Genomic DNA, 15,602 nt, shown 5'->3' with positions numbered 1-15,602 from the left:
TTTTTCGGGGGCTCGAGGGAGGTATCACCAAGATTTCCCACATCCACTCCTCGTACATGTGAAGGATGATATTGCGGCGGTAATCTGTTATGTACAGTCTAATTACGCAAAACATTTTCTAACCGTTGGGCACGGTTGCATCCTGTCTTTTGATCCTGATTCAAAATTGTACATTGCTGGCCGATGGCCAGACTCGGTCGACCGGCCTTCGCGACACTTTCATACAACAGCTTATGGGCCAACAGTCACCATCATCACCATCATAAAGCATGGAATCCGTTGGGAACGAATCCCTTCAGCTTTTCGAGTTGACAGTCAAGCCCTGGGCGCCGGTCGTCACAATGCGGTACCCGTCCGCATCGCCGGCACCCTTTGCCGCACGGGCGTAAGCCGCGTCGCTCCTAAAAAAAACCTCATTAGACGACTCATTGTCCTAACATGATGACCATGGACACACTCCATTGGGGGGGGGGGGGGGGATAATGATGATGATAACAACTTACCTATCGCAAAGAACATCGATATCTTTGTCGCTCAGAACATTCTTATCTCCAGAGAACTTGAACACCTCACCGTCCTTGAGCAGGAGATGGCGCAGAGTCTCGTTATCCAAGTCCTCGTGCAAGTCCTTCTTCTGGCCGAGCGTCCTGTAGGTGCCTTTTCGGATCACGAGCTTCTCCAGGCGCCGCTTCGCATCCGCGCTCATCAGAAGACTGTCCTCAACAGTGTCCTTCGTCGCGAGGCGATACACAATCACAGGTCGTGTCTGGCCGATGCGGTGACAGCGGTCTTGTGCCTGCAAGTCCTGCTGAGGGTTCCAGTCCGAGTCGTAGAGGATGACGGTATCCGCGCTGGCCAGATTGATGCCCTGTCCGCCAGCTCTTGTGCCCAAAAGGAAGAGCTTGCACTCGTCGCTCGAGTTGAACCACTCGATCTGCTCATGTCGATCCTTTTGCGAGACCGAGCCGTCAATGCGGCAGTGGTTCCAGCCTCTGAAGGCGCAGTAATCCGTCAAGATGTCCAGCTGGGTTCTAAACTGAGAGAAAATGAGCACCTTGTGCCCACGCTCGAACAAAGCTGGCAGCAGTCGGTCGAGCAGCAACATCTTTCCCGCGGACGTAACAATAGTCTCGTCGAAGCCTTCGCCATTTGGGAAAGGATCGTAAAAGTTCAAAGGAGAATTGCACACCAGTCGTAATTGCATCATGGGGTTTCCTAAAGCCTTGGATGCGATCTGCTTTTTGGCGAGCTCCAGGGTTGCAGCGCGCTCTATCTCCTCTGCGGACCCGGGAGTGCTTGTCGTCTCTGCAGCATCATCCTCAGCGTATTTTTCTGCAATCTTGGCCTCGAAATCGTCATCCGAGAGCATGTCATCGTCTGACTCGTCAAGCTTGTAAGATCTCTGAGCGGCCTTCCGACCAGAGCTTCTAGTCGTTCGCGAAGGTGTGCTGGTGCCGTTCGACTTGGCGCTCTTCGGTGTTGAAGTTCCTGAGGTCGGCGGGTCTTTTCGCTTGTTCGTCTTTGCAGCACTGCCTTTGGCAGGTCTGCCACGCTTGCGAGCCTTTCCCATCATCCGCTCGAAGGCGTTGTTGCCATTGGCGGCAGGAGACTCGATAGCCGAAGCATCGCCACCCCCTTGCTTCTCGACTTTGATGTTGACACTGGGGGCACGTGAAGAGCCAGGTGTGGTCTTCCTAGAACCCACTGGTGTATTCGTGGTGCCAGTCAGCCGCTCGTAAAGCTTGTTCTCTAGGTAGGAACGGGTGTCGGCGCGCGTGTCTGTGATGTTGTTGTACAGGTCCGTCTGCTCCTTGGTCATCGGTGCATACAAGACATACTCGCGCTTCTTTGGTAAATGGTGAGCGACATCCGCCTTGACCCGGCGAAGAAGGAGTGGTTGGAGAACAGTATGAATCTTCTTGACAAGGTCGTGGTTTGCCTTGTCTTGGACGAATCGCTCTGTTCCAGCTTCATCCTCAAGATCCGAAAAATCAAACCAGGTTTCGAAAGCTTCCCAATCTGTGAAGATGGCGGGCATAAGGAAATGCAAGAGAGACCAAAGTTCTTTCAGGTTGTTCTGCAGCGGTGTGCCTGTGATAAGAAACCGGGTCGCAGACGTGAACTTGCAGACTTCTTGGAATAAACGCGACTCGGCATTCTTCATCCTGTGGCCCTCATCCTGAAACTGGAGTTAGCGCGCCATCATTCCTTCAGAAAGAAGGATACATACGATGATGATGAGTTCCCAGTTGATCTTGGAGAGCAGAGAGCTGTCCTTGATAACCATCTCATAGCTTGTACAGACCACAGGAAACTTGTCGGTAGGTCTACCACCCTTGAGATTTCGCAGCAACTCATTCCTGTGGAGCTTCTGGCGTTCCACTGGGAGACCATGGTACATCAGGACAGGTATCGATGGAGCCCATTTTTTGAACTCAGCAATCCAATTAGAAAGGGTGCTCAATGGAGCGATGATGAGGTGTGGACCAAGGTAATCCTCCACCTCCCGGAGGTTGCCAATAATACCGATCGTCTGGATAGTTTTTCCTTTGAAATATGAAAAGTCAGCTCATCGAACGGAAATACACTTGAAAAGCCAGACGACTCACCCAAACCCATCTCGTCAGCCAAGATACCACTCATGCCCTGAGCGCAGACCTCTTTCATCCATGTCACACCTTCGAGTTGATAGTCACGCATCGTTCCGCCGACCAGACACTTGGGCTGCTCAGTCATCTCGAGGTCGTGCGCGCCCAGGGCCTGGCCATCAAGCGAAGTCCCCACACGACCGAGCACCTGCGTCTTCTTGGTGAGGATGTCGGAGAATGCCGCGCTCTGTCTCAAGAGGTCATCGAGCTCCTTGGCCTTCTTGTCACGGTCCTCTTTGGTCACGAGCCGCCGCTTGCGCTTGAGCGAGGCATTCCGCTTATTCTCCACTTCCAGATTGCGCTTGCGGGCCTCCTTCTCCTGGGCTGCGAGACGCTCGTCGGGAATGTACTCATCGTCCATGTCGGGCGACTCGGCTGGTGGCGGTGACGAAGGCATGCTGCTAGCGGGAGGTGGAGGAGAGGACGAGGAGGGACCGTCGGGATCCGATAAAGACGATACACTTGCAGGCATTTTCACAGAAAGATGAGGGAGAAATTGACCTTAGAAGCACTGGTGGGAAAGGTCCGTTTGCCCTAGACAGAGCCGAAAGGGTGCTCGTTGCAGAAGTGTATTATTCAAGCATTGAAGACTTTCAGAGATGAAGATGGTTTGGCTATGGCCGAAGCAAAAAAGTGAAAAGGGGTCTATGGTGCTCAATTCCACGTCAAAGATAAGAGGGAGAGGCAAGATGAGTGTAGCGATGACGGGCTCAAAGAACGAACAAAAAAAAAAAAAAAATGCATGACATAATTGAGTCGTTGCGCGCATCCTCGCTTTGACGCGAAATCAACGCGACTGCGCCTGACACGATGTATTGACTGATTCAAGGGCGGCGACACTGATGAGTCAGCTGGCAGGGTGACAACGGGAGGGGACCCCTGGGAGTAGGCACGAAGTGGGGTTGGATCTCGTTGGAGGGGTTGATCGAAAATTTAGTGACTCAACCCCGCCATTCACTCACTCTCTCACCACGATTACAACCATCCTTTTTACAAAATTTGAGCCTTGAGGGAAGGAATTGTCCTCCTCAAATCCACCCAGCCAAACTGTCCTCCCTTCACCTCTTCCGCCCAGCGCTACGAAGCGTTTCTTCCCTCCTGCTCCGTCCCTTCTCGACAGGCCCAGCAGCTCTGTACCGGAACAAAAACATCATGGCAGCCATCTCGTCCCAGACATACACCCCGACGGAGGACGCCGAGATCCAGCAATGGCTCACTACCTCAGAGCGCCTCAAGACCCCGGGCGCCGAGACCTCCTCCATCCTCGAGGCCCTCAACACCCACCTCGCCTCTCGCACCACCCTCCTCGGCACCAAGCCGTCCAAGGCTGACGTCGCCATCTACGACGTCCTCGCCCCGACCGTCAAGAAGTGGTCCCCTGAGGAGCGCACCGGCCACGCCGGCCACCCCAACATCGTGCGTCACCTCGACTTCGTCCAAAACAGCCCCCTGTTCGGCCTGGCCGTTGCCGACGGCGCCAAGCTCGAGGTCGACCCAGAGGAGATCCTCTACGTGAAACCCCCTGTCGACGCTCGCGCCGAGAAGGAGCGCCTCAAGAAGGAGAAAGCCGCAGCGGCGGCAGCAGCCGGAGGAGCCGCCGCCGCCCCTGGAGAACAGCAGAAGACGCTGGTGGACCGCACCAAGGAGAAGGCTGCCGAGGTCAAGGACGCCGTGGTCGCTGCCGTTGCTGGCGAGGGCGAGGGCCAGGGCCAGGGCAAGAAGAAGGAGAAGAAGGAGAAGCAGCCCAAGCAGCAGAAGCCGCCTCCCGCCCCTGCCGCGCCGCTGTCGCCTGCCCTGATCGACCTGCGCGTGGGCCACATCCTCAAGGCCATCAAGCACCCGGAAGCCGACTCGCTGTACGTCTCGACCATCGCAATGGGCGACCCCAAGGGCACCACCGATACGGAGGAGTACGATGGCCAGGTCGTGCGGACGGTGTGCTCCGGCCTGAACGGCCTGGTGCCGCTCGAGGAGATGCAAGGGCGCAAGGTGGTGGTCGTCTGCAACCTCAAGCCCGTCAAGATGCGCGGCATCAAGTCGTCCGCCATGGTGCTGGCCGCGTCCCCCAAGGTCAAGGAGGGCGAGGTCGACGACCACAAGGGCCCCGTCGAGCTCGTCAACCCGCCTGCCGACGCCCAGGCTGGCGAACGTGTGTTCTTTGAGGGCTTCAGGGGCGAGCCCGAGAAGCAGCTCAACCCCAAGAAGAAGATCTGGGAGACCTTCCAGCCAGGCTTCACCACCAACGAGACGCTGGAGGTGGCTTTCGACGCCGCCGTCGTCAAGGAGCTGGAGGGCAAGGACGGCGTGGGGAAACTGGTCACCGAGGCCGGAGGCATCTGCACCGTCAAGTCACTGAAGGGTGCCACTGTCCGATGATTTCTCCTGTTTCATCTATTTTACTGGATTAAAGTTCTCTACAATAGCATGTTGTGGCTAGCTAGGAAAGCTAGAGCATAGTGTATGTGCTAGACGAATGAAAAGAAAAGAAAAGAATATCCTGGAATATTATGAGAATACCATCCAATCACGATATAGCCCTGTTTTGCGCTGTGCGTCTTCCTTCATTTATTTTGGGCATGGGTCTTACGCATCCCCGGAAGGAAAGAGAGAGAAAACACACTCAGCTCTAAAGTAGTTGAAAGAAAAATAATTTTGTTGGTAAGTTTCTATGTCTTGATCAAATCATTTCATCTTCTACTGTGCGATGGGCGAGTGGCACATATACACGTACATCTCTAGGGTACATGTAAATATTGTACATGATCGTAACAGCAATTCTACCGTCTGCCCAGCCCACCCACCCCCTTTTTTTGATCTCACAACGCCGTTTGTCCTCATGCCCAGCCCTCCTCCTTCCCCTCTCCTTTCCATTTCCCCAAACTCTGTTATTTTTTATATAGAGAAGAAATAAGAAGAAGAAAAAGAAAAGAAAAAACACAGCCTTCAAACACCGCGCAATGCCGACTCGAGTAGAAATTCCAAGTCTCGATGAAGTCTTCTTTCTTCTTCTTTTTCCTCCCACAACATCAACTACCATTCAACATCCCGTCCGCTGTGTTGTTTTTCAGGAAAAGAAATAGTCACTCTCTCTCAGCTCATTGACATCAAAATCACCCTTCTTGGGCACAGCCGGGAAGGAGAGAGGTAGCCAGACCGTAACAGGCATCCTTAACATCCTGTTCAGCGGCTTCGTGAGGACGGATTGAAAGTTTGTCACCTTAGAATACTTGTTGTAAAACCGAAGCGGGTCCGTCTCAGATTGTGGTATCCCACCATCGGCCGCTTCTTGCGCTTGGGCCTCCACGTCAGCCTCGGACTCGGCTTGCAGCTCCACTGGAGCATGTATGTCGCCCTCCTCAGCACCGATCGCGTCCGCATCTGGCGCTGCACCTTCATCGATATCGGCTTCATCGGCTTCGGCAATGGGCGAGGCCGACAGGCTGCCCAGGGCGGTTCCGCTGAGATCCTCCTGAAGGACATCGGCACCGCTCTCTGAGGCAAATTGTCCATAAATGCTCGCCGGGGTGACCATGGCCTCGCCCTTTTGGCGTTCGGTTTCATCTTCCGAGTTGAGGAGCTCAAGCCTCTGCTTCTCTAGGAGGAGCTCGTCCTTCCCAGTCAGTCTCTTTTTCAAGCCCTTGCGCCATTTCGTAATGGCCTTACCCGCCGGTGAGGAGGGGTCGATCTGGGCCATGTACAATCCTCCCCTGTACCTTGCCTCGAATTCGGACAGCAAGCGCTCAATGACATTCTCGCCGTGGATGCGGATGAAAGCGTCACGTAGCACACGGTTCATTACATCAATATCCGCGGCATGTGTCCAGAAGGAGTCGTGAACGGCAGCAAAGCTAAGACCAAGCTCATTGCACTCCAGGGCGGACAGCAACATGTGGCTGGCATCCAGAGAGTGGATAAAGTTGGGCGGGAATGCCTGGAGTTGCTTGCGCCGGTTGACAGGGTCGAAGTGGTCTGGATTCTGAAGAATGAGACTCTGCATGCATGTTTTGACAACTTTGCTGCTGTTCTTGCGGTACGGCTGAACAACCGGCATCCGCAAGGGAGTGGTCCAGACGATGGTCGACCGGCACAGTTCAAGTAGGTCCTTCTTCGTGACGATGTCCTTGGCACGGGAAGAGCCCTGCTGCAGGTTGGTGGTGTTGTTGGCTATCTGGTCGAGCTGCTCTGCTGTCAGGGCCCGGCACACCCTACCACCAATCTCGCCAAGCCAGTATTGAATGTCGTGTGCTCCCTTGAACATAGTCGACAGTGCCTTGAAGATCTTTTGTGTGATGTAACTCGAGACCAGACCGGATTGGATGCCTGTGTCCCTCTCGAATGTCGGGTAGAGGGCATCGATCTGCTTGAGGACCTGCTTCTTGGCACCAGTGAACGTGACGCCGTAGACGTTGGTCATGACGGTCTGCTTGACAACCTTGCGCTTGATTTTGTCCTCGAAGGCCTTGGCGATGGGGTTGCCCAGCTTCGCATCCTGTACGACATCTGCCCTGACCAGGTCCGCAACTGCGCTGTAGACATCGGCGGGCTTCTCGCCGGGTGCCAAGTTGACCTGGCGAGCACCCCAGCTGTCACCACCCAGGGCGGCGTAGTGCTGCAGGCCATTGCAGGTACCATCCTGGTGAATGGGCATCGTGGAGACGAACTTGGTGGGGTCAGGGGAGTCCAGTGCAGCCTTCAGCTCAAAGCAAGTCGCCAGACACTGCCATGGGTCCTCTGCCTTGAGCCACCATCGTTTGCCCTGAAGCGGATTATTTGCGGAGTCGTAGATGTTGGTGAGGTTTTCCATGGCGAAAGCCTCCCTGTCCTTCAAGCTGGCCTTGTCATAACCGTAGACGTTGGCCAGGTGGACCTTGAGCCACATCAAGCCCCGTTCACCTAGCTCCCTGCCCTTGGAGAATCGGAGCAGACCGCGCACGTGGTCCGCGCCCATGTGGTTGAGGTAGGTCGGGATGGGATAAGCCCTCCCTCGGAAATCGACGTTGTGTGGGAAGAAAAACTCTTGGTCTCGGAAGGCCCTCGCAATCTCCAGCTGGAAGTTCATGTAGCATCGGATGGAGTGGTATGACATTTTCTGGTTGTGTGCTTGTTTCAAGGCCTTCTGCCATGCTCGACGGGCCAAGGGGTCAGCAGAAGCCTCGGGCTCTTCAGGGGCATGAAGGTCGGGGTGCAGCGGTGGGATCTTGGCGAAGGCCTCGCCTGTGTTCCAAGCCTCCAGGAGGACATTGAAGACAGGCCGGTTGATCCTCCAGGCGGTCTTGCCCAGAACATCGAGTCCCTTCAAGACCTGTTCAAGATCGCCCTGGGCGAGGGCGGCTTCCGCGTACAGCCTCTGGTCTTGTTCACCAGACTTCATTCTCAGCAGGGCGACCGGGGAGTCGATATAGCCGCCCTTGTCGAATTTCGACCAGGGCTGTGGCTCAACAACCATGGGCAGGTGTCTTGCCAGAAAGTCGGCTCTTGGCTCCTTGCGCATCGTTTCGGCAAACACAGGATGAACCATGAGGACACCAATCTTCCTGCCCCTCCTGAACTGGTAGTTGTGAGAGAAGGCGGGCTGCATAGAAGACACCTTTTCATTTGTCTCGGGATGATCGCGGACCACCCTGACTTTCGCAACTTTTGTCAGAGCGGAGAGGAGCGCTGCACCAACCTTGGACCTGAGAGCGACGGGCCAGGTCCTGAGTCGTTCCCTGCGGGACTCGGGTGTGGCCAGCCTAGGCGTATCAGTCTCGTTGGTCTCGGCGCTAACAACACCGTCCTCGGGACCAACTTTGCCGTCCTGTCTTCGATTGCGCTGCTCTTGCTTTTTACGAATCCACTCTAGCTTGCCCTGACGAAGTTGAGCCTTGTTCTCGGCGGCCCATTTACTGGCCTGGATGTCCTCCTCGGCGGTTCTGGAAAGGTGGTTGATGATGATGCTCAGGGAGACGCCCTTCTCCACGCCAGTGTAGGCAAGAGAGTTGAGGACCGTAAGGATGGTGATGGCGGCGAGGCGTGACGGTGTGGATTGCATGAGCACAGGGCCCCACACGCATCTGTCCAGTTCTTCCTCGTTCTTCTTGACAGCCTTTTCGGCCTTCTCGATCTCGACGAACTCGTCCTTGAGGTGCTGCTCGAGATCCTGGTGCCACGTCCAGAGCCTGGAGCTGATGCTGGTCGAGCTGACGGCGGTGTTCAGGCCCATCTTGCGGAGGTTCTCGTCCATCTCCCGCCACCGGTCCATGGCGGCGGTAATGCAGTCGGTCTCGAGTCGGGACTGGAATTCCCGCCTCTCAGACGGGGGAAGTGTTGATATATCATAACCATCTCTCATCTGCTTGAAGATCTCCAGAGTGCTCTTGATCGTGCTGAGGCCACTACCTTTTTGAGGGGTCTCGAGGACCTCGGGAACGACTGACCCATCCGCCGCGGTGACGTCTGCGGGTATCGAGGCCGTGGCATCTTCTGCTCGGGCCTCGTACATGGCACCATCGTCCTCAAGAGACGAGATATTGAATTCGGGGTAGTGTTTGGTGATCGCAGCAATGTCGGCGTCGGACAAGATGTCGGTACAGTAGAGCACATCGAGACCCTGGTCCGTGGGAACCATGCCCATGTAGCGTTTGATGAGCCTGTTGAGTCTCGTGCCCTTGGGAGACGTTGTCAGGAGGGATGCTTTGAGCATGTAGGCAATCGTCTCGGGGGTCTGGGGCAGTTTCGGCTCGCGAATATGCACCTCGTACCAAGCATGCATATCCTCGGCCTTCCCAATGCCAGGGTCTGACTTGATGTGCCTCAGCCATGACTCGAGATACTGATTGTTCATGCTCATGAGCTGCTCGGGGTCCAGGACCCCGATGTCCTCCAGACGCTTGAGGACCAAGGCAGCGCGTTCCAGCTTGCCGACGTGGACGCAGGCCTCGAACACAGGCACCGCGACCTCGATCTCGCCAGGGACTCCTGAGGTGGTGGATCGCCCTGGAGGAGGACGAGGTTTGGGATCTGGGAGGATCATGGGAGTGGAGGGGTCAAATGATCTTATAGCGTAGAGCTTAGAGTCAGGATAGCCAACAGCCGAGAGGTCGCCTACAGCTGTTGCCAAGTTGCGTTCAGACAGGCGAGCCGTACGAACCGGCTGAGTAAAAGGCTGTCTTCGCCATGGTCGTGTTTGGGGCCGAGTAGAGAGCGGTCGTGGTCGTGGCTGTCCTGAAGCGAACGGCGAAGAAGAGGAGGGCGTCGTCGTCGGGATGCTTCGTGGAGGGCATGGTATCTCGAAAGGGTTGGATATTCTTGATATCGATCGGCCGAGGCGGTAGTTCTGCCGCGACAGATTGGTCCTTACAAACATGTTGACTGCTCAGGACAGGATCGAAAGGGTAGGAAGAGGGCGTGGTGGTCGTGCGACGTTCACGACGACTTGACAAGAAGAGAACGGCGCTCTTAATTCATGAGGCAGAACAAAATCAAATTAAAACAGTAAATATCTAATGAAGGCAGAGAGGAAGACGAGCGACAAGCGCTCCAGGTCTTCTGAGATAGAGACGGAAACCCCCAAAGAAAGCGTTTGTAAATTGGTGAAAAGGTAAAAGTAAAATTTTCTGGCCGTCTACGCATCGCGAATCGCGACAAACAAATTGACCATAACGACTAGATTTTGCGAGGGACCACCCAGCCTGCCGGCAGAATTCCTCGGTAGCGGGAAGTGCCATGTCTGATTGGACGAAGGGGGAAAAAAAAAGAAAGAAGAAAAAGGATACCCACCTGCTGGAAGTCTTCTCCACTTAAGGTTGGGAGGGGGGGCAAAAAGTCAGGGTACACGCTGTGTTGCCGTACTTGCGGTACTAAGGCAGGTACATATACGTACAATACTATGGCACTTGGCAGTAGGGTAGTACTGGTAGCTACAGGGTTGAGAGCCCTGAAAAAGTCCGCCAAAAGTCAGCAGCCTGAGCTGCTTCAAACATCCATCGCATCGCCTGAATTCAATTCAGTTCAACTCAGCCAGTATCCATACTCACATAAGCCCACCTCCTGTCCACGCCTGCCAGGAGAAAGTCCAATGGCGTTACAACCGGCTCTCAGGGCATCAGCAGCAGGATGTTCTGCTTGTCGGACATCTCTGCTACGCCTCTTCACCTTGCCACATGGCCCCGCCATCAGGAGGGCTTCACAACTGTCTCCCCCTTCAAGATTATCTTCTCTCCTGCTGCCACGAGCTGTCTCCACAGGACACTCAAGATTATACTCCACAGAGCAGCCTTCCAGGACAGACAGTACTGAGACTGGGGCCAGCCAGGAACCAACAGGCTCTGTTCAAGGTCATGACAGTACTGCCACTGCAGCAGTAACAGAAGGAGCAGGAGGAGGTCAGGGCGAGGAGGAAGAGCCGTGGTATTTGCAGGAGGAACCCCCCAGACACCCAACTCTTGTTCCTCAGACGCAGCCACTGCCAAAAATTCCTGAAGGTACACCTGCCATTCTAGGTGACCTTGTCAAGTGTGTCGCTGAGGACATGGGACTCGACGACCTCAACCTGATGGACCTGCGCACACTGGATCCTCCAGCCGCACTGGGACCGTCCCTCATCATGCTGTTTGGTACTGCCCGCAGTGAACGCCATCTGCACTTTTCTGCTGGACGGCTCAAGTCATGGCTGTGGGACAGGGGCATCCAGGCGCACGCCGACGGCCTGTTGGGGAGGAGGGAATTCAAGGTCAAGATGCGCCGCAGGCAGAGGAAGGCAAAGCTGTTGGGCACGTCCGAGACAGCCCTGAGCCCTGACGATGGTGTCACCACGCGCTGGGTCTGCATGAACCTTGGGACGATAGGCGCCACCCCGATGGACGAGACAGCCTTCCAGACTGCCGACGGCAAACTCACCGGGTTTGGCGTCCGCCAGACTGGCACTACAATTGTTGTCCAGATGCTCACCGAGTCCAAGAGGAGAGAGCTGGACCTCGAGACGCTGTGGTCGCGAATTCTGGCTCGCCGAGGAGTTACTACCATGGTTGAGGACGATCTCGAATACATCGACTCCGAAACACATCCCAACGAAACATCCATGTTTAGCGAGGGCAGTTCGCCCAAGACCATGGCTACGCCTGGGCAGCGCCGCTTCTTCTCGACTACTTCATGTCGACGCCTCTCGCCGCCAACGCACAGTCCCGACCAGGTAACACACCCGCCACATCTCAGACCGGCTGCCAACGACGTTGACACATTGTTAGACCCTCTGAAATTCCTCAGCGCCAAGACTGCCGAGTTGGAACAGCTGCAGGCCGAGTTGTCCAGTCTGCCTCACGCAGAAGCAATAGAAGCCCTCGGTCTCCGCGGGACTGCACAGCCCTTGCTCGCGCTCCGGAGGTGGAACAATGCACTGCGATATCTGCCTGCAGAACAGAGCTGGCAGTTCCGCCTCTGGATGACCGTGGCACGGCGGAGGTTGGGAGTAGAAGAAGGTGACACCCTTGATAGTTTGCGGGCCCTTGTTCAGGAGCTGGAACTCTTGGGCATCATCTGCCAGCGGGACCACTACCTTGAGCTGCTGCAGGCTGTCTACCTCGAGCCGAACAATAGCAAGGTGCCGTTGAGCGAGCAGTCGGAGCTTGCCCTCACCATCCTCAACGTCATGTTTGCGCGTGGCCAACCCGTCCTCACTACCGATGTTGTCACGACCCTCATCGAGGCCTTGGCGCGTGCTCCGTCTTCTCAGGACCATCAGCAGCAGCGCGAGCTACAGTCCGTTCTCGAGAAGTTCATGCTCCAGGCGGATCTGCCCTACATGGGCGAGGCAGCCGTTGTCCGGCTCCTCGACGCCTACGCCGCACAGGACAACTGGGATCGCTGGTGGGAGGTCTGGCGCATGCCGCCGAAGCATCTCATGCCTCGTTCCGAGGCACTATACATACACCTCTGGAAAACGATGGCCACAGGTAATCACCAGAGACGCTGTCGCGAGGCCATTCGCTCGTGTTTTTTCGAGATGCTCAACGAGAAACCGCCTGTTCAGCCCACCGGTGCGGTGAAGGAGGCGCTAGAGGCGTGTATCAGGGTCGCTGATCCGACTGCCGAGGAGATCGCAAGGAACCTGGTTGTCAGCGATGCTCGGACGGGCGATATTGCACAGCATGAGTTTGTGCATATGCTTAGAGTGCTCAATCCCCAGTGGGCGTCTGGTTCCTCCAGGGCGCCGAGCCTCGACTAGAATGGCCTCCACCATATGCCTTACGACGTGGATGGAGATTCTAGTAAACGAGAATGTATAGAAACTATTCTAAGTCTAGAATATCTATGGAAGAGATTCTATCACAGCCGCTCCTCTCTGGCACCGTCTGTTCGTTTACCTACTCATCCAAGGAACGAAAGAAAAAAGAACCCAACGCCAAACCTGCTGGGGTCCAGAGACCAGGGACCAGCCCGTCTCCTTCACCAACGCTCAGACTCGCGCATTTCTCCTATTCCGCAACAGGACCCGTCTGCCGCTGCCGAAGTCAACCCGACCAAGTCAGCCGCCTTGCCACCCCATCACTCCCAAACCTCATACCACCACCAGCAACAACCACCATCGAGCCCAGGCTCAACGCACGCCCCTCGAGCGTCCTCGTCTGGCCGTGCGGCCCCGAGCCAAACGATCCCGCCTCGGAGCTCGTCGGGGTCAGCCCGCCCGCGGAGCTCTCCTCCCAGTCTGTAACGACAGGCGCATCCTGTCCCGGGTGAGACAGTGCCGTGGAATGGTGAGGCTGCTGTGTGCTAGATGATACTCTTCCCTCGCGGCCTGGCGAGGACGTCGGTATTGGCTCACTAGAGGAATCATGACTGCTTGTGGTGGCAGCAGCAGCAGCAGCAGCAGTACCCTGTCCTGGGTCCTTTGAGTGACCAGCTGCTTTCTCCTCTTCTTCTTCCTCCTCCTTTTCCTCCTCATCGTCAATGGCGTCGGCGACAGGTGGGCGTTCAGTGATGAGAATCTCGCCAGGGCGCAGCAGCGGCCAGGAAGGTTCGCCAGCCCACCAGTGCCCAGAACCAGGGCCAGGATCGTTGTCGGCGGCCTGATGTTGTTGCTGCTGCTCCCTCTTATGTGGCATGTGCTCAACATCGGCGCAGCCCGTAGTCACTGCTATGCCCACCGGCTCTTCAAATGAGTAGGATACGGAGGCAGCGCCCTGACCGTGGCAGCAACCTGGCGGTGATGGGCGGCGGCTCGAGGGTCTCGGGCTATCACCACCGCCACCATCTCGGCTCTCCCTGCCACCGCTCTCGGCATCGGTACCCGTGGATCCCGGCGCCAAGTGCCGTGCAAACCTCCAGTCCCTCATCTCGAAGGCCGCGCCGTAGTAGTCGTCATCATGATCCACAGCGGGCGTCGGGGGCCGCGAGAATACCGAGCTGACGCCTGAGCTCTGTGACTTGTGGCTGATGCTGCGCTCCAGATCTGGGGTTCGCGGTGTGGCAATGGTGGTGATGGCTGCGGCAGACTGCCGGCTTGGTGGGCAGAGGAGGTGGTAGAGACAAAGGACGGCCCAGCCCAGGGAACTGAGGAGGAGGACGGAGAGGACGGCGATGAAGACGATTAGGGCTGGGCTTTTGTGAAGAGGGCTGGTATCCTTCATGGCGCTGGATCGATGATGTGCGAGTTTGCTGATGAGAGTGGGTTTCTGCTTTGTGTGGGTGGGTGGTTGTATGTTTTGCTTCTGAAGTCTGGAGGCTTGTGGAGGAGGAAAAGAGGGGGTTTTCTGTGCCAGTGTTGCACTGCAGCCAGCTCCAGTGGCAGCGGACTCTTCTTTCTCTCTTTTCGAGAGATAGAAAGGAACTTCGATTTTCCTCCTCCTCGCAGCGAGGAAGTAGCACAGCAATATATACCCATCATCCAAAACAAGTGCTCAGACATCATCAAGACCAGCTTGCAAGTCTCAATGGCGCCCCAAGATGATATCTGAAAGAACACTCATCCAACCCCCTCCCCCTCCCCCCCCCCTTCCCGAGACTGAATACCTCCTACCAGTGTTTTTTTTCCACATTCCACAGCCTTGGTTACAGATCTTGCCCCATTTTCTCCCCATGGCATGTTTGGTGAAGGGGAGGGGGGCGTCAAGAACAATGAACGCCCCTCCCCCCCCCCCCCCAAAAAACAAAGTTATGCTGAATTCAGCTGGCTGGGGCCAGCAAAAAAGAAAAGAATAACTTTGTCAAAACGTCTTTGTCCCTCAGAAAACCGAAAACTCTGCAAAGGCGAGGGAGCGAAGGAGGTTTCACAAATCTGGAACCTTTATTCACATCAACAATCACATGAGAGGGAGAGTGCTGAGATGTCATATATGATGCATCGTAATTTTGCGTTGTGTATCATGTAGCACGTAGTACACAGAATGAAGAAGCCCCCCCCCCCCTCCGGGGGGATATAAGCATCGCCAAGGTCATGATCAAAAGGGTTTCGTTGTTCTGATAATTCATTCTGCTAGTTTCTCCAAAATCAGGCAAGACTCCATTGTCCATGAAATAACAACAATATAGTAAAACAGAAAAGAGAAGAGAAGAAGAGGGAAAGGAAGAGACCAAATGCTGCCGAAAAGTAACATCTACTTGCCCAGTGACCCACATTGATTTTTTACTTACACAACAGATTTCCTTTCTTTTCTCGACAAAGGGTCCAGATCTACAGCTTCTTTCTCGTATCAGATTCTTCCCGAGTACAGTACTAAGACTTTTCACACCAAAAAGGCACACGGAATACTTCTTCCAAAGTCGACAATGCTAGGATTTGTATATATATACATGGACAAAGTATCATCATGGGTTCCTTGCGTAATATGTAACGAGAATGCATCAGAATATGACTATATACAGTCACAAGAATCGAACACAATGCCTCCCAAGCTCAGATGAGGAAACAAAAGAGATCCTCTCGTTGTTTTCTTTCTTTCCCTTCCTTTCTCGTGCGCTCGCGATACGACGAAGGGCACC

The 15,602-nt window shown here is 55.3% G+C and overlaps 5 protein-coding genes across 5 annotated transcripts; 2 read left to right on the top strand and 3 right to left on the bottom strand.

Annotated features, from left to right (window-relative positions):
* Positions 1–295: 295 nt before the first annotated feature.
* On the bottom strand, positions 296–3,045 carry M406DRAFT_254423 (uncharacterized protein; the record flags this gene model as incomplete). Its single annotated transcript, XM_040916964.1, has 4 exons — positions 296–401; positions 504–2,179; positions 2,231–2,547; positions 2,610–3,045. The coding sequence occupies 4 exons, from the start codon at positions 3,043–3,045 to the stop codon at positions 296–298; spliced, it is 2,535 nt and encodes an 844-aa protein (XP_040777802.1).
* Positions 3,046–4,496: 1,451 nt separating this feature from the next.
* M406DRAFT_321380 (nucleic acid-binding protein) lies at positions 4,497–5,160 on the top strand. The gene has a single exon (XM_040919497.1). The coding sequence runs from the start codon at positions 4,524–4,526 to the stop codon at positions 5,022–5,024; it is 501 nt and encodes a 166-aa protein (XP_040777801.1). The 5' UTR covers positions 4,497–4,523; the 3' UTR covers positions 5,025–5,160.
* A 552-nt stretch (positions 5,161–5,712) lies between these two features.
* M406DRAFT_337763 (DNA/RNA polymerase) lies at positions 5,713–9,910 on the bottom strand (the record flags this gene model as incomplete). The annotated part of the gene is made up of 5 exons (XM_040921290.1): positions 5,713–5,815; positions 5,966–8,364; positions 8,486–8,490; positions 8,535–9,696; positions 9,761–9,910. The coding sequence occupies 5 exons, from the start codon at positions 9,908–9,910 to the stop codon at positions 5,713–5,715; spliced, it is 3,819 nt and encodes a 1,272-aa protein (XP_040777800.1).
* A 794-nt stretch (positions 9,911–10,704) lies between these two features.
* Positions 10,705–12,954, top strand: M406DRAFT_287785 (uncharacterized protein; the record flags this gene model as incomplete). The annotated part of the gene is made up of 2 exons (XM_040918761.1): positions 10,705–10,956; positions 11,017–12,954. The coding sequence occupies 2 exons, from the start codon at positions 10,705–10,707 to the stop codon at positions 12,847–12,849; spliced, it is 2,085 nt and encodes a 694-aa protein (XP_040777799.1). The 3' UTR covers positions 12,850–12,954.
* A 181-nt stretch (positions 12,955–13,135) lies between these two features.
* Positions 13,136–14,251, bottom strand: M406DRAFT_69019 (uncharacterized protein; the record flags this gene model as incomplete). Its single annotated transcript, XM_040925217.1, has 1 exon — positions 13,136–14,251. The coding sequence occupies one exon, from the start codon at positions 14,249–14,251 to the stop codon at positions 13,136–13,138; it is 1,116 nt and encodes a 371-aa protein (XP_040777798.1).
* Positions 14,252–15,602: the final 1,351 nt, after the last annotated feature.

Source organism: Cryphonectria parasitica, assembly GCF_011745365.1.
Source record: "Cryphonectria parasitica EP155 unplaced genomic scaffold M406scaffold_3, whole genome shotgun sequence".
In the NCBI taxonomy this organism is placed as follows: domain Eukaryota; kingdom Fungi; phylum Ascomycota; class Sordariomycetes; order Diaporthales; family Cryphonectriaceae; genus Cryphonectria; species Cryphonectria parasitica.
Note: the sequence above shows the minus strand (reverse complement) of the source record. Positions and strands in the feature narration are given on the sequence as shown.